This window comes from Triticum dicoccoides, chromosome 4A (assembly GCF_002162155.2).
Source record: "Triticum dicoccoides isolate Atlit2015 ecotype Zavitan chromosome 4A, WEW_v2.0, whole genome shotgun sequence".
In the NCBI taxonomy this organism is placed as follows: Eukaryota; Viridiplantae; Streptophyta; class Magnoliopsida; order Poales; family Poaceae; genus Triticum; species Triticum dicoccoides.
In genome coordinates, this window is record NC_041386.1 from 641,467,778 (window position 1) to 641,485,133 (window position 17,356).

The following is a 17,356-nucleotide window of genomic DNA, read 5'->3' on the forward strand; positions in this document are numbered from 1 at the left end:
TTTTAGAGAAAAAATTAGTAGAGCAAAATTAGTAGAGCAAAAGTTAGTTAGGGCAGTAAGGTTTAATTAGTGTAGATGCTGCTTGTATAGTATATAGTGATACTAGTAGATGTTAATTAGGTTAGGGAAATAGTCGTACTAGTAGATGTTAATTAGATGTTTTTCAGTTAGGGCACTAGAATTTTGCTAGGTTAATTAGGTTAGTAGTGCTGCTAGTAGTAGTGGTACAGTAGGTTAATTAGGTGATGTTAAATGAATAACCTAAATGAATGAAATTAGTAGTTAACTGAATTTTTTTCCTTCAATCATTATAGAACACTAAAGTTAACTGAATTTTGTTCTATTATTAGTTAAATGGATTTTCTTCTACACTTTGTTTTTCAATTAGCTTGCGAAATTTGGACATGTGGTTGCTCGTGTATATTTGGACACTGTTTTCAGGGAATGATGTTTAGTGGCCTATGTTTTGCCGGAATGTTGATTCATTTCTTTTCCGGCAAATTTCAGGTTCTTGATTTGTCCACTTTTTAGCAAAGGTCATGCCGAAATTTTCCGTGAATTTCGGCATGACTTGTGCTACAAACTAGGACATATCGAGTGCCCGTGATTTGCCGCACCAGGAAGGAGTCAACATTCCTGCAAAACAATAGGCCTTTTTTATGTCATTATTCATTTTATTAGGTCTAGAATTAGTTGACTAGATTTAATCATAGGAAACATGGCTAGCAACAATGAAGGACAGGGTTCTGGTGATTGCGACGACGCCTACCGGGCGGTAGACGAATTTTTTAGCCTTACCGATGATCAAAAGATGTTATTGCTGGGCCCACCGGTGGCATCGAGGACTGAGACCGACACGCAGACCGGTGCTGAGACTGAGACCAGCGCTCAGACTCAGACCGACATCGAGATCGGCGCTGAGACTGAGACCGGCGCTGCCTCGGGGAGCGGAGCCGGTGTAGAACCGAAAGCAAAGAGGCAACGGGTTCCTAACAAACTCAGGACTACTAGAGTGGCCGGTGGTCACGAAGGTGGACGACGACAATTTTGAGCCAACGGCGCCCGAGGAAGCGCGTCGATGCTACGACAATTAAATAGGCTGCATCGTACGGACAACCGCCACCATCAACGATGAGAAACTACAGAAGATAGAAAATATGAGGAGCTCCCTCCTAAAGAAGTTTCACCAGATATTCTTGTTCCCGGGCCGGAATGAGAATGATTATAAAGATCCAGATGAGGACCCGACAATGAAGAAGATAAACAAACACGCCATGACCAAGTTTAGCGACGCGTTGGCCGCCTGGAAAAATCGAGTGAAAGTAAGGATCATCGACAAGAAGAAACCTTACTCCGAGATTGTAAAGGATAATCCAAAAATCACGGAAGAGCACTTTCAAATATTCAAGGAGGCTTGCGAGGCCGAAGAGGCCAAAAAAAGTCTAAGTACATGAAGGGGCTTCAAGAGAGGAACTTTGGAAGCCACCACCTCGGAAGCCGTGGTTACGGCGGAAAGAGGTCCAAATGGGCCAAGGAGGACGCGGAAGCCACGAGTCTGGGCATCGCAGACCCCTTGGCGGAGTTCACCGTCCAGTAGGAGCGTGACGTCCTCAGGGCCCGGCACCATTGGGACCCAGTGAAAAAGGTTTACGAGACAACACCGGTCATTACGGAGTTCATAAGACTACTGGTAATTTTAGTTTCTGATCAATTCGACTGCACACGTTAGTCATATTTGTAAACGATCGTTGTGCCTTTTGCAGAGAGAGCAACACAGGATTGCGGCCGAAAGCGACTCACCATCCGAGGCATTGGCGAGGCCCAAGTGGGACACTCCATTCAACCGGGCGTTGAACATATTGAAACGATAACCGGTGGATACTCGACCGTCGTATGGACACGTGCACGGTGTCGGAGACGGCGCCACGTGGAAGAAGTACTACCGTGAGACCATAGATGAGAGAAAGGAAAGACGGAGGTTAAATGAAGAAAACATCGACAAAAGGGTTGAGATTGCGGTTGAGAAGAAATCAACTCAGACAGTCGCAACAGCGGTAGCTGCCGCAAAACAGGTGGCTGTAGATATTTCTACTACCTTGGTTCCGGCCGTATTCAATTGGACCAGGCAAAATCCAGAAAAAAAATGCAGCGGACTTTCCCCTTGCTGACTTCTTGGCGGGGAGCAGCTCGACTAGCGTTGCACCAGCACCTGCAGCTGCACCTGCTCCTGCACCGGCTCCCGCACCAGACGTGCTAGGCGGTGCTTCGTCTTTGGCTGAGCTCGACACCCTCACGGTATCTGTCACACCGGCCCCCTTCAATATAAATGTATAATCTCCCGTTTTTGTTTCCTTCCGGATGTCTCACATCGCAGACTTTTCTTTGCAGGCCGACGAAACCCCGTGCACCATATTGTACACCATCGGCGACCAGAAGGTGGACGTGGGGAAGGCAACGATAATGGAGCCGAAGGAACCATTGTTCCACAGCCGGCCGATCTCCCCGAACGTCTTCAAGGTTTCCGTGGCCAGTGTCAAACCGGGCCACGAGAATTTGCCTCCTCCAGTACTACTGGGGGATGACGACGAGACACCGCGGCGGCTTGGTGATTTTTGCAATGCTGGGTGGGTCCTGTTGTGGTCAAAGAGTCTGCTTCATCTGGAGGCGGCCGGGAGCACACCCACGAGCACGCAGCCTCAGCAAGGTATGAACATCAACACCCCACCTACCCAATTAGCGTCGGGTGTCGGGTTGGGTGATAGCGGACGGGGTAAGGAGGAGGCTCCATTAGTCGCTGATGACGTCGCCATGGATGAGGATGAGGACGACGATGGCGCTGCTGAACAGTATGTCTATACTGGCGCCTCCTCAGGGTTTGAGCGTCATGAGTCGGTGCCTGAATTGCCGTCTCAACATATTATGGACGACCTTCCGGTAGTAAAGAAGTTTAGGAAGAGAGCGAGAAAAGGCAAAAAAACTGTTTCTATGATCCAGCCACCTCAGCAGCCTCAGCTTCAGGACCGTATAGATATCCCTGATGCGGATAAATGGCATATCCCCGGTCAACCAATCCTACCTGCAACAGCCCTACGGGCCAGATTCGGCGATCTAAAGAGACTTCATGACGATGTGCTGCGGGTAGAGAAAGACCTCCTCGCCTCGAAAGATCCAGGGTACCCACTCTACGTGGTTAACGTTCCGCGGCAAATGTCGTACGTCAACAGCTTCCCCGCGGATAAGTTCTTCCTCCGATTCAATTACATATTCGACATGTTTCACGTGAAGAAGCTGGATTTTACGTTTGTCCACCTTTATGCCTTGCACATGAACTACATCATCGGGGTTGAGCAGATATCTCATATCTGTGTCGCTGACCCGTACTACATGCACGAGGGCTTCTTGGGAGTCTGCGCAAATCACCGTGAATACGCGAGGGATTACATCGCCAGTTTCATGCTCGCCAATAAGGACAAGGGGGCGATTCTCGTGCCTTATCATCCCGTGTAAGTCATCCGCGCTGCTATCCTTCGTCCTTCGATTTCAATCATTTATTTACACGGTGGAGGCCAATTAATTTGAGGACTTATTTTACGCAGCGGCGGGCGCGCCGTCCTCATCATCCTCTACCCCCGATTCTCCCACGCTCTTTACTTGGACTCGTCGAAGAACATTCACACAAAGGATTACACCCACATCAAGGATGTTCTCGACAGTGCTATGTATTACTACCAATCAATGGGTGGAGAGGTCAGGGACAAGAAGATAAGGGGCGGCAGGGTCGCCATCGGCCATAAGACCGACTTCTGCTGCATCCAGCAACCGAACGATTCTCTTAATGATGGATTCTATGTCCTACACCACATGCTGGAGTACAGACGGGATCACCAGAACCTTCGCATGGCACCTTCTTCCGGCGATGCCCATATTCTGCAATGGGCAAAGGACATAGGAGATATCGAGGATCATCGACTTCGAGCTGAGTTCTATAACATCCAGCGCGAACTTGCCCAAATCATCATGAAGGAGGTCGTCGGAAAAACAGGGATGTTCTACGGAGAAGGACAAATGTCGCGGGAAGACGTCCGAACATGGATAGCCTCTCAACGTCTCGACCTGAAGCCTTTCACTAGGCTCGGGGACTATCTCCCTAACTTGGATGGATGGAACGACATGTTGGAGTGATTGTCGATATATGACAATGTGTCCGTTTAGTCCATACTTTCTGTATGACAAAACTTTGAGTTATGCACGGTGAAACTTTATTTGTGATGTAATTAAACCGTCCTTCTCCCCGACTAGCGAAAATCACTCTAGTTAGGGTATTTTGGGGTACGATGAACTTTGTTATTTATGCTTATGATATGTTGTTTCTATTTTTGCCAAGTCTGTCTCTTTCTGTTGCTCAACTATATATGTTGCATATCATCGACTCATGTGATGATGCAGGTGCATAGATCATAGATGGCGAAGAAGTGCTACGCCAGGAGTATATATACGACAAGTGGCCGGAGTGTCAGGCCGCCCAGGTGTACCGGTTTCCGATTTCCGAGCGACAGGCAGTAGTTAGTTTAGGTTCACGCTAATGCGAGAGAGGGATACGAACTCATGTTCTCAAAGTGATAGCTCTTCTCGTGTATATCATTGTTTAGATGGATGACGATGTATTTGCAAGTAATCGAGACTTGTATCGCTATTTTCGAGATGATGACGAGAGACCACTTTGTGTTGGATGATGATTATGATGATGACATGATTTGATGAGACTAATTGTATGTATATGCTATCATTACATTTGTATGTGTATGATATGCTAAAGATTATTGTATAAAGCCTATTCAAATACAAAACAAATACAAAACAAATATGCAGGAAAAAAACTAATAAATAAACTAGTAGTAGCGAGGGGGAAAATTTAGCAGTAGCGCCTCCTTACCAGTAGCGCGTCCCAGCAAACAGCGCTGCAGATAATATCAGTAGCGCCCTTTCCCAAAGAGCGCTACAACTATTCATGTATAGCAGTAGCGTGGGACAACAGACGCTACTGCTATACGTTAGCTGTAGCGTCTTATTAGTAGCGCCGGCACCCGCGCTACTGAGAGGCCCAAAACCCTCGCTGCTGCTAGGCTTTTCCCTAGTAGTGTCATCCTACGAATCTCAACTGTCCATACCAGATTTCTAAAAGAAATGGTGACATGCAAATCAAATGATGGAAAAAATGTATAGACAGTCGCAAGGAGGTTCTTGGAAGCAAAAGAAAGCGAAGCGCAAGAATTGGAGACAGGATGATCTCCATTCTCCATAATGGAGAGTCAGGGTATATATTGTTTTATGCTATTTTACCTTGAAGAGGGTATTTAGGTCCTATCTAATACTGATGATCATGTGCTAAGAACAATTAAGTAGGGTTGGTTCGATGACTATGAGGATAATGATCGCATGACTCGTTATTAATAACGAGTAGAAGTTGTATGATGATGATTAGTAGACTTGTTATTATATATGATGGTGCATGATGCGAGCATGAAGAGTTATTATATATCAATGGGTGAAATGAACATGGATTGGATTGAAGTGAAGGCAACATGCATGTGGTCCAAACTTGATCAAGTTAGGATTAGTATTACTTTCGACATGCACCACATGTTGCCTTCACTTTAATCTAAGCCATGTTTAGGCATAGCAGTAGTGTTGGTAAACCAAGCACGGAGGTATAAGAGAGGACACTTCTCTCTATTAGCTAGCTAATAACAACCTAAATTAACCCCCAAACCCGCAAAACCAGCCCCTTTCAAAAAAAAAACCTCAGCTCGCCTTTTGGTCCCGGTTGGTGTCACCAACCGGGACCAAAGTCCCCCCTGCCTAGGCTGGTCGCAACGGCTACGTGAAGGCCCATCTGTTCCGGTTCGTGTAAGAAGTAGGACTAAAAGCCAAAGACATTAGTAACGACCTTTTGTCCCGGTTCCAAAACCGGGACAGAAGGCCCTTATGAACCGGAACAAATAATCCTTTTTCTACTAGTGTCAGGTTACCCGTGGCCAAATATACAAGTGGTGAGCACTTTGTCGTGACCGCCACCAGTAATATGGGTCTGATTTTGCCTTGGTTAGCCGTGAGGCATATCATACTAGTAGCGGTCTCCTAGTCCAAGCTCAACCCGTCGTTGGTATAATATTTAGGTATTTTTGTTTTCATTGGTTTGTGTATTTTTTTGGTTTTAGTGTTTTACAGATGGTATTGTAAGGAAAATATTTGAACTTTGTATGTTTCATTATTTTCTAGGCATTTTATAAATATTTTTTATTTCATTGATAAAATTCAACATTGAAAAGCAATCATTATACATTTAAAAATTCGCAAATGGTGGAAGAAAGAACATAACTAATGTTAATCAACATATATCTATGTCTTACGTGAAAATTTAGTCCCAAACTTAACTATATGTAATTGACCTTTTGAATTTACAAAAATTTAAATATTGTCTGGGAAATATATAACTTTGCATTGTGTCATTATATGGTCAATTATGAGCCCAGTCTCTCAAAAATGCTCATATGGGTAAGTAGCAGTGGCGGCGCCAGGTTCTAGAGGGTGGGTATTCATTTTGAAGGAGAGTATTCATTTTGCCTAAATCATCATTGTTTTGCAAAAAAATCGCTTGTTTTATATAAAATTTCAATGGTTTGTCAAAATCTTGGGTATTCAACCGAATACCCAAGAAGACCCCTGGCGCCACCCCTGGTAAGTAGTGCATGCGTGCGTTTATAGAGGCGAGTGTGCGTGCGTGTTTATGAAAGTTTGTGGTTGTATTGTGTTTGTAACAAAACATGATATATTATGAGGTCGTTTCTAGTTTCTACAATTCCATTATGCAACGGTATTACATAAACAGCCACATACTTATATTTTCTTGCCAAAATCACACAGTAGAACCATAAATGGTGAAAACATAGTACGCTGCATTTGGTTTGTTTTAACAAGACTTTATCTTTTTTTCAAACACCATAGCATCCTGTTATTCTAGAATGCCTGTGGCAGGGAGATAAATAAATGGAATACAACATTAAGCCTCAAGGGCGAATAATCAACCGATTACACCTTACAAAAGTTGTCACTCCTCATCATTCCATCTGGCCAGGGCCGGCCCTATGTTTTGGGAGGCCCTAGGCGAACTTGACAACATGGGCCCCTATGTCTAAGTCCTAAGACCATATATATGTATGTGTGTGCGTTATATATATGACTTATTAAGAGTAACTTTTAGTCACACATCTTTAGTTTAAAATTTGACTATAATAATTCAAATGACTTCATCGAGAACAATAATAACCAAATTCGAACGGATTTCATCAACAACAATAATACTAAAAAATCGCAAAATGAAACTAACACGACATGATTAATTACCTCAAATAAGAACCAAATTAGACTGACTCCATCGACAACAATAATACTTCAGTGCTTCAAAAAAGGTTTCTTCAGGAGTAGTTTTTTTGCCCCTGTTCTTCAATGACATTAACATTGCTTGAAGATGTAAAGAACTTATTCAAAGAATCCTTCAATGGTAGAATTTTCGGATCACTTTCTTTCTTTTTCCTTCTTGTTTCAGCACCCGACAATTGCTTCTTCTTAGGTAACATGGCATGCTAATGTCCTAAAATCATGAAGAAAAGATCAAAAGAGGATACAAAGAATTAGGAATTTATACATCGGATGATTGGAACCCTAGACATGTACATAGAATGACAAAAAAATGATTGATTGAATTAGAAAATTTAAAACTTCATGCATACTGAAATTGGAGGATGGATCATGGATGTATAGTTGAATACGTAATTAAATACTAAATAAAGAATAAATAAAGTACTGAAATTGTCAAATTAGGGTTTGGGGGATGGACTGGAACTGAGGAACATGGATGGAAACATTCAAACGTACTTTAAGGATTGGGGACGGCCGCGTTGCAGACTTCAAGACTTGTAGTCGCTAGTCGGATGTATACTTGTATACGTATTGCCGCGGTGCCGCCTTGCCGGATGCCGGATGGCCGGGCCGCTGGGTTGCTGGACTGTCGTGCGGCGCGCCGCGCGTGCAGCTCCAGCGGCCAGCGGGCCAGCGGCAGGCGAGGCGAGGATGACACAGCAAGGCGCCGAGCGACGGAGCGAGGAGGCCGACGGGCGTCACGGCGCCTGACGAACCTAACCTACGAAGGAAAAGGAAAACGAGCAGTCGTCTGTCTGCCAACTGGCGTGAGTCACGGTGTCGCTTCGCGACTTTGCGTTCGTTAATCGATCAGCGATGGCTTGCTAGCTATCTGATGGGCCTAGCCCATCTTATTTCTTTTCTCGAGTTTTTTTGTATTTTTTTACCTATTTTTTGCTGGGCTATAATATAGATATATACTCTATCATGGGCCCCCTCCTCGCCTGGGCCCTGGGCCGTCGCCCCGCCGCCATACCCTCAAGGCCGGCCCTGCATCTGGCTAACCACCGAATAAAGACATTCTCTTTTTAAGTCACAGAACAAAATTGGCCCTTCTTTCAAATAAGTATAAGGGCATCTTCAACACTACCTTTTAAAATGGACGCACTATCCATCCGTTGGTCGTGTCCGGACGCATCCGCAGACACGATACAAGAGCCGGCCATCCAACTCTATACGAGTCTAACAACAATTACCTTCCATCAAATACCTAATATTGTCACTAGTGCCTTCCGCCAAACATGTGCGTATGTATTAGTTTTTTTATCGCTCGGAGTAGTGTGAGCACTTGAAAAAAAAGATAAGAGTGTGTAGCACTTGAAGAATAAAAATAAAACGTATAGTGCTTCCGCCAAATTCTAGGAGTGTTCCGCCTTAAAAAAACTAGTGCCTTCCCCATTACGAGCACTAGGCTAAAATGCCTTCCGCCATTTTGAGCGTTCTACTTTTTTTTTCCATAAAAATCATCAACATCTTTTAACATATAATCTAGTTTTGAAGATCTCAGCGCTAGAAATATAATGATGAAAACAATTAACAATTTGGACGTCTTGTTCAAGGGATGAAAGATAAATCTATGAAAAAGAAAGAAAAACCTAACGGGTTGTGATAAATGATGCAGTGCATCACTTATCAGCACAGGAGAAATGAGAGTAAATTTACAAAGAGTACTCTTTTCGTTGTTCAAAACGAAGGCCAACGAACTTCGGGTGAAAGCTTGTGACACCCCCTCTGTTTTCATTTCGGCGCCGTCGTATGTGAGGTGGATATGTACGGTTACAGCCCGCCGCACTTGTGACATCGATCCCCTCTATTTTCATCGTATGTTCGTGTCGTCGTAATGAATGTACGGAATGCAGTGCAGTGCACTCGCAGCTAGCGTACAAAGCTGCCGATAACGATGACCTACTGCTCTACTAGAGATCGACCGACGGACATGACGATCGATCGAGAGGTTGACGAGAAAAGGAGCCGCACGCACACGCACCAGCGAGCATGCATGGACTGACTCGCAGGTGCGTGCATGGCAGACACGCAGCACTGGGCGACGACGATATGTACGGAAGCTACGTGCTGGACAGCTCATACTTATCCACGCATGCTAGCAAGCGGGTATAAAATGACATGCTGTCCGCTGAGGCTTATCACCACCGATCCATCGATCTTTTTCATCTTTCCAGATAAAGATCGAGTTTGCTAGGTCGATATGGGCTCTCTCATGGCTGGATGGAGCTCCCATGCGCTCGACGACGACCTCAAAGGTACGTCCGCCGTGTATCTACGTACAACCATCCACCATCGATAGTGCATGCAACTTCACGTTGCAAGATTCCTAATTAGCCTTGTAGTATAATGGTATCTATCATCATTCTATCTATGCAGCTCGTTTCATGAGAAATCGTTCGCTGACCAAGGACGAGGTGGAGGCCTTCTGGAGGCAGCACAAGAAGCCGGCGCCGGAGGACAACGTCGACGGCGGCGAGACCGTCGTCGCCTCCTCTCCCCGCGTACGTAACCGGTTCCCATGCGTGCGTCCGTCGGATTTGCATCGGGTTCCTTAAGCAAGCTTGTCAAATGCGTATACTTGATTTTTTAACTCTGCTTGCATGTGTTGGTTAATTAGAAGGGGAGCCCGAGGTTGACCACGCGTCCGCCGACTCTATCTCATGTCCGTTCGTCGCCGCCGGTGATGACGAGTAGCGTGGACGGCGACGGCGACGGCGAGGCTGCCGCTAGCCCCAGCGCCAGCCGCGACTGGTACGTATCCCTTATAGCATAGTAGCATGAGCTTCTTGAGTTTTTTTTTTTGTTTGCGAAATGAGCTTCTTGAGTTTTTTTTTTGTTTGCGAAATGAGCTTCTTGAGTTTTTTTTTTGTTTGCGAAATGAGCTTCTTGAGTTCATACATGAACATATTCATAGCATGCATGGATCCATGTTTACATGTATCGATCACGTACGGCTGGTTGTGGCTGCGTGCATGCAGGTGGACGAGGAGCAGCTGGGCGTTCCTCAATGAGCCACCTCCGCAGCAGCGCGAAGGAGGAGGCGTTGGGCAAGGCGCCGCGGCCGCCGTCTGATCATCATCTCTTTAATTACTTTGCTATAAGCTGGCTTTGTATCCCTGTAAATAAGTACTCTCTTAAACTATTAAATCACTATCTAAACACTCTTTTATTAGTTTACGGAGAGAGTACGTACCAGCCATGTAATTGGAGTGGTGGTTTTGCTAATGTTTGATTTCTATACGATGTGGAGTGCATGTCACCTTTTGTATTATCACTCATGTAACCTTGGAGATATACTATGTGTATGTCACTTTCTGCATTGGCATCTCAGATGTTACAAAAAACGAAAATTCAGGGGAAGCATTTTGGAGCACTGCGGATGTCTTTTCGGGGAGAAAATTTGCAGGATGAAGAGTATTTGTTGATACTGACCTAAAAAAATCAGTGTTTTTTGTTTTTTACTATACTTTCGGAATTTACGGTTCATGCAGTGCATTTGACCTCGAGATTAGATGTGCAGCTCGTTTCATAAGAAACCAATCGCTGACCAAGGAAGAGGTGGAGGCTACGGTGCAGGTGCTGGGTTCCAGCTTGTGATGGCCAAGATCGTTTGTCTTAGGTTGCGGGGCTCCTCCGCTAGGGGGAGTGAACGGTAAAAAACATATTTACAGAATTGTGTCAAAAAGTATTATTTTTTCATATTTTTTTATAAAAAAATTAGCCACCGAATTAGACCGTTTTGAGCACGATTATGACGGATGGGTCCCACCAGAAGGGTGACCACAGCACAACAACCCCGTGCGGGCACACTTGTCTACACGGATCATTTTTACCGCTCCGCGTGTGGGTCTGCGTGGCGTCCGTACATTAAGCGGCGTGTTGACGTGTCCAGTTGTTCCCTGCCATGTCCTGCCGTGTGGCCACGTTGGTCGGCCAGTGCTCTCGTGCTTGCCTATGAAAACCCGGCCGCGCAGGAGACATCGCCAAACACGACGGGCCTCCGCCTCCCGGTGCAGATTCCTTCGCCCCGACCTCCATTCATTCAGGTGAGCATGCTGATGCAATGCTTCTTCTGCATTATGCTGCTTGGTGTTCATGTTGCTGAACCGTCGTCGTTGTTTGCTTTTGGCAGGCTGCGCGTACGCGTGCGTGATGGGCCGAAAGAGGAGCGCTTCCAAGAAGGCGAAAATCAGCACCGAAACTCGGGACCGCATGACGGCGCCGCAGGAAGAATTAGAGACGGACAATGTTTTCTCCCACGACATGGACACCCTTGAATGTGAAATCTGCTCCCTGCCTTTTTGATTCTCAGATCTTCATGGCAAGTGTCTGAAAAACTTGACTTCTGCATTGGTTGCAGCATGATTTCGTTCAATCTTTACTCTGCTAATAACTTGCATGGCTTGTTTCTCTGACTTGATTGACGAGCAGTGCAAGAACGGACATGCGGCGTGCGGCAACTGCTGCATCGGCATGAACCACAAGTGCTCCTGCTGCCACGAGCGCATCGGCGACATCCATGAACCACAAGTTCCGCAAGCTCGGCTGCGGGGAGACCGTCAAGTTCACGGAGCTGCGGAGCCACGAGGAGGAGGCGTGCCCATACGCGACCTACAGCTGCCCGTTCGACGGCTGCGCCTACCGCGGCGCGCTGCTCTACGACCACGTCCACGACGAGCACGCGCAGGCGCCGGCGCCGGCGCCCAACTGTGACATGGTGGGCGGCCTGCTCCGGGGCGCGACGGTCACTCTGCGACGGGACGAGCCTGTCCACACGCTCCTTCACCGCGACAGGGTGAGCGTGATCCTCCTGCTCAACGGCGGCGACGTCCTGACCGGGCGGTCGCTGTCGCTGGTCCGCATCTGCCCGCATCCCAAGCCCGACCAAGAAGACGAGGAAGTTGAGTACAGGATGGTGGTGATGCGCGGCGAGCCCGGGCCTGGGTCGCCCTCGCTGACGGCGTCGGGGAGAGTGCAGTACGTCCGCCGGCTGGAGGGGTGCCAGCCCCAACACTTCCTGTTCGTGCCGGACGCTTTCTGGGGCTCTTCCGGCAGCGTCGTCGTCACCGTGCATCTCTGATTCACGATGACGCATGTGTCTGCTTAATCCTGTATCCTGCTGGGTGCTGGGTGGATCTGTAGTGCAGTGTAATGGTGGCGGTGCTGCCGGTGTGATGTCCAAGTACGTCGTACAATAGTTGCAAGTAGCAGTATGTTAGTAGGTCTGGTTCTGCTAACTGCCGAATCCCTGTCTGTATCCTGGTGGGTGGATCTTTTGTTTTTGGGCCCGCCAGGGATCATCAGGCAGAGGCAGGGTAGTGTAGTGTTTAGGAGTTTGTAGTTGTATACAGTACGTACGTATGTAAGTATGTTCCATGGTGGGATCGTGTATAATGTATCAGTAATTGCTAGAGTTGGAAAGACAGCAGGGAAAGGAAACTCGTGCAATTCTCATTGATTCGGAGATTACACCATATATAGCTGTACATGCCTAACCATACACACAAAGCCAGCCTTAAGACTCGGGCCACTTGGGCTTAACCCATGACTAACCCACGTACGTGCACAGACGCACGACGTGAACACACACGTACGCTAACACCCCGCCGCAGTCGAGCTGTCGTCGCTTGGCAAGACACATAGACTGGAACGAAAGGCATGAAAAGCTGCTGCCGGGAGGCCCTTGGTCATAATATCTGCGAGTTGTTGAGTGGTGGGAACATGTACAATCCGGAAGTCGCCGAGAGCCACCTTCTCCCGGACAAAATGAATGTCCAGCTCGATGTGTTTCGTCCGCCTGTGATGCACTGGATTGGTGGACATGTATACCGCCGAGATGTTATCACAAAACACAATCGTGGCCTTCGGGAGAGAACAACCAAGCTCATCAAGGAGTTGCCGTAGCCACACGCAGTCAGCAACGGCGTTGGCGACGGCGCGATACTCTGCTTCCGCGCTGGAGCGAGAGACAGTGGTTTGCCTCTTGGAGGACCAACTCACGAGTGTGCCGCCGAGGTAGACGCAATAGCCCGAGGTAGATCGTCGAGTGTCCGGGCAGCCGGCCCAATCCGCATCGGAGTAAGCCACGATCTCCGTAGAGGCGGAAGATGACAGAAGGAGGCCATAGGTGGAGGTGCCACGAACATACCGCAAGATGCGCTTGATGATGGCGAGATGGCAGTCACGAGGATCATGCATGTGTAGGCATGCCTGCTGAACTGCGTAGGCCAAGTCAGGGCGCGTCATGGTAAGGTACTGAAGCCCGCCAGCAAGACTACGGTACTCAGACGGATCATCCACCGGGGAGCCAGCATCAGCAGGAACCTTGGGTGACGTATCAACAGGGGTAGATGCAGGATGACACTGAGACATGCCGGCTCGTTGAAGAAGCTCGTCGGCGTACTGGGATTGGTTGAGGAAGAACCCACGCGCCGTGCGATGAACCCGGATGCCGAGAAAGTAGTGAAGATCGCCCATGTCCGTCATGGCGAACTCGCGCTGAAGCTGATCAACAATGTGTCGAAGAAGGGTCGTCGATGAAGCAGCAAGGACGATGTCGTCGACGTACAACAGTAGGTAAGCAGTATCGCCGCCCCGCCGTAGTAGGAAGAGTGAGGCGTCCGAGCGGGACGCGGTGAACCCGATGGTGGCAGCGAAGGTGGCGAAGCGGTGAAACCAGGCTCGTGGCGCCTGCTTGAGGCCGTACAACGACTTAGAGAGTCGACATACATGATCACGACGAGTGTCGTCGACGAACCCAGCTGGCTGATAGCAGTAAACCTGCTCATCAAGAACGCCGTGGAGGAAAGCATTTTTCATGTCAAGCTGGTGAACAGGCCAGCCGCGTGAGCATGCTAAGGTGAGAACGGTGCGAATCGTTGCCGGTTTGACCACCGGAGAAAAGGTCTCCCCAAAATCGATGCCCGGACATTGCTCGAAACCACGAACAACCCAACGGGCTTTATAGCGATCCAGCGAGCCGTCGGCGTTGGTTTTGATCCGGAAAACCCACTTGCCGGAGACGATATGAGTGCGAGGCGGCCGTGGTACAAGTGTCCAGGTAGAGTTAGCCATGAGAGCATCGTATTCCACCTGCATAGCCGCGCGCCAATTTGGATCTTTCAGAGCAGCGCGGACAGAGGATGGAAGCGGAGAGATGGTCGTCGCCTACAGGTTGGCGTAACGTGGGTTTGGCTGAAAAATGCCGTGACGGGCGCGCGTAAGCATTGGATGGACGTGTGATGCGGGCGCAGCGGGGGGAGTTGGAGAGCTGGAGGACGGAGTGCGCTGTGAACTGTGCTGCTGCATGCGCGGGCAGGATGGGTCCGGTGGCTCATGGGATTGTGAACTGCATGGCTGCATGCGTGAGGAGGCATGTGGTGAGGCTGGTGGAGTGGGAGGAGACTCACGTGCAGTTGACCGAGAAGGGCGCTGCTGCATGGGCGGGGAGGCGGGGCAGTTTTGCATGCACGTGGGGCCGGATGGCATGGGCGGGGAGGCGGGGTTAGTTGGAATCGGGGAGGTAGGTACCGAGCCAAGTGGCGCGCATGAAGCGGCCGGCTCGGGCGGCGCCCATGCAGGGGCGGCGGGATCTACGTAATCAAGCGATGCGGGATTATCTGGCAGATCTGAGGAGACAGAGGATGAATCAGGCAGCGTTTTGAATGGAAAAACAGACTCCACAAACGTAACGTGCCGAGAAAAAATGATACGCCGCGAGATTGGATCGTAGCAGCGATATCCTTTTCGATCGTCTGGGTAGCCAAGGAATACACATGCGACCGAACGTGGGGAGAGTTTGTGAGGTGTCGTAGCGATGAGATTGGGATAGCATAGGCATCCGAACACGCGCAAGTGACGGAACTCAGGTGGGCGGCCAAAAAGCAACTCGAACGGTGTAGTGATGAGGCGAGGTTTGCATGGACGCCGGTTTAGGAGGTAGGAAGAAGTAGCTAGGGCTTCAGCCCACCAATGTGGCGGCATGGAGGCATGAAGAAGAAGGGTGCGAACGCCGTCGTTAAGGGTGCGGAGAATACGCTCGGCCTTGCCGTTTTGTTGAGAAGTGTATGGGCATGTGAGGCGTAGAAGTGTGCCGTGGGACGCGAAAAGGGTGCGGTTGGCGTGATTATCGAATTCGCGACCATTATCGGTCTGAAAGGCAAGAATGGGGCGAGAAAATTGTGTTTGGACATAGGCGTAGAAGAGAACGAGTAGGCGATGAACGTCGGACTTGCGACGAACCGGAAAGGTCCACACATAATGAGTGAAATCATCGAGAATAACTAAATAGTATTGATAACCGGATACACTCAAGACGGGACTCGTCCATACATCACAGTGACAAAGTTCAAAGGGAAAAGTAGTTTGCGAATGGGAAGAAACAAATGGGAGCCTAGTGTGTTTGCCTAGACGACAAGCATCGCAGTACGGCGTGGAGCTTTTATTGTTGGTGAACTTGAAGTAGGTAGAAGCCTTGGCGAGGACGGCGGCACCGGGATGTCCGAGGCGCTGGTGCCAGATGGTGGCAGTGACGGTGGCGGCGAGGCAGTGGCGTGGAGGCGTCAACGTATAGAGGTCGCCGGTGGAGTCACATCGGAGAAGCACCGTCTTGGTAGCTAGATCCTTAATAGAGAAGCCAAGGGGGTCAAATTCAACCGAAACAGAATTATCGCGAGTAAAAGCTCGAACAGAAACTAAGTTTTTGATAAGGGAGGGAGAGATGAGAATTTCGAGAAGAGAGAGGGAACGGGAGGGAGTGTTAAGAGAAGCAGAACCTAGTCCTACAATGGGAAGAGTGGAACCATCGCCTACAACGACGGAGGAAGGAGAAGATGGGGTGGGAGAGGAGAAGGGTATACCAGCACCAGAACTCATGTGGGACGACGCGCCGCTGTCGAACACCCAGTCGCCTCCAAGAGTCGAGGGCGGCTGTACGGACATCTGGTGGAGCGCCGCGATGAGAGCGGCTTGGTCCCACTGCGGAGACGGCGCCGGGCTGGACGTGGCCTGGAGCGCGTGGTGGGTCGCGGGAGCAGGAGGTCGCGCCCCGAGGATGCCCTGGAACGTCCCGGCAATAGTAGTGGGAGCAGGAGGGCGTGAGCCAGCGCCATGGTGACCGAGAGCGGGCACGCCCCCGCCGGAGGAGGAGCCGGCGCCCGAAGACGAGTTGTGCTTGCGCTTCTTGCCGCCGCGCGACCCTGGAGAACCAGCCGAGGGGCCCGCACCTGCCGGTTGAACACCGGGCGCCGCCATGTGGAAGGAGGGGGCCGGTGCTGGAGGGCGAGCGGCGTAGAACGCGTGCGCGTGCGCCAGAAGGGCGGAGCGGGCGGCGACGCGTGCCTGACGGGCGAGCCGTTGCTCCTCGAGCTGAAGAAAGGCGCGGAGCTTGATGAAAGGTGGGAAGGCGCCCGCTGGTCATGTGCGGCACGGCGTGCTGGAAGCGGTCGTCGAGGCCGCGCAGGACGTTCTGGACGAGATCCCGATCCTTGACGCGATGCCCAAGGTCCCGCAGAGTGTCTGCCATCTGCTTGAGTTTGGAGGTGTAGTCGACGACGAAGAGCTCACCCTGGATGAAGCCATGGAACTCGTCGAGGAGGTAGGTGATGCGAGCATCCCGGTTGCTGCGGAAGAGGGAGCGGAGGGACCTCCAGAGCGTGTACGCCTTGTCCTTGCGGTCCGCAACGATCTCCAGGGTCGAGGGAGTCACCGTGGCGTTGTACCACGATAGGATCGCGAAGTCGGCGAGCACCCAGTCGGAGGTGGCCTGCGCCGGCGAGCCATCGACATGATGAGTGAGCCCGAACTTGGCGAGGGCGTCGAGGAACTGACGACGCCACAGGCCATAGTTCTCCTTCTCGAAGTCGAGGGTGAC

General features: G+C 49.5%; 1 protein-coding gene across 1 annotated transcript; it reads left to right on the top strand.

Moving 5' to 3' along the window:
• The first annotated feature begins 9,642 nt into the window (after positions 1-9,642).
• Positions 9,643-10,763, top strand: LOC119289524. The gene is made up of 4 exons (XM_037568827.1): positions 9,643-9,740; positions 9,862-9,986; positions 10,103-10,236; positions 10,464-10,763. Exons 1-4 carry the CDS (start codon positions 9,686-9,688, stop codon positions 10,555-10,557), a joined length of 408 nt encoding a protein of 135 aa, XP_037424724.1. The 5' UTR covers positions 9,643-9,685; the 3' UTR covers positions 10,558-10,763.
• Positions 10,764-17,356: the final 6,593 nt, after the last annotated feature.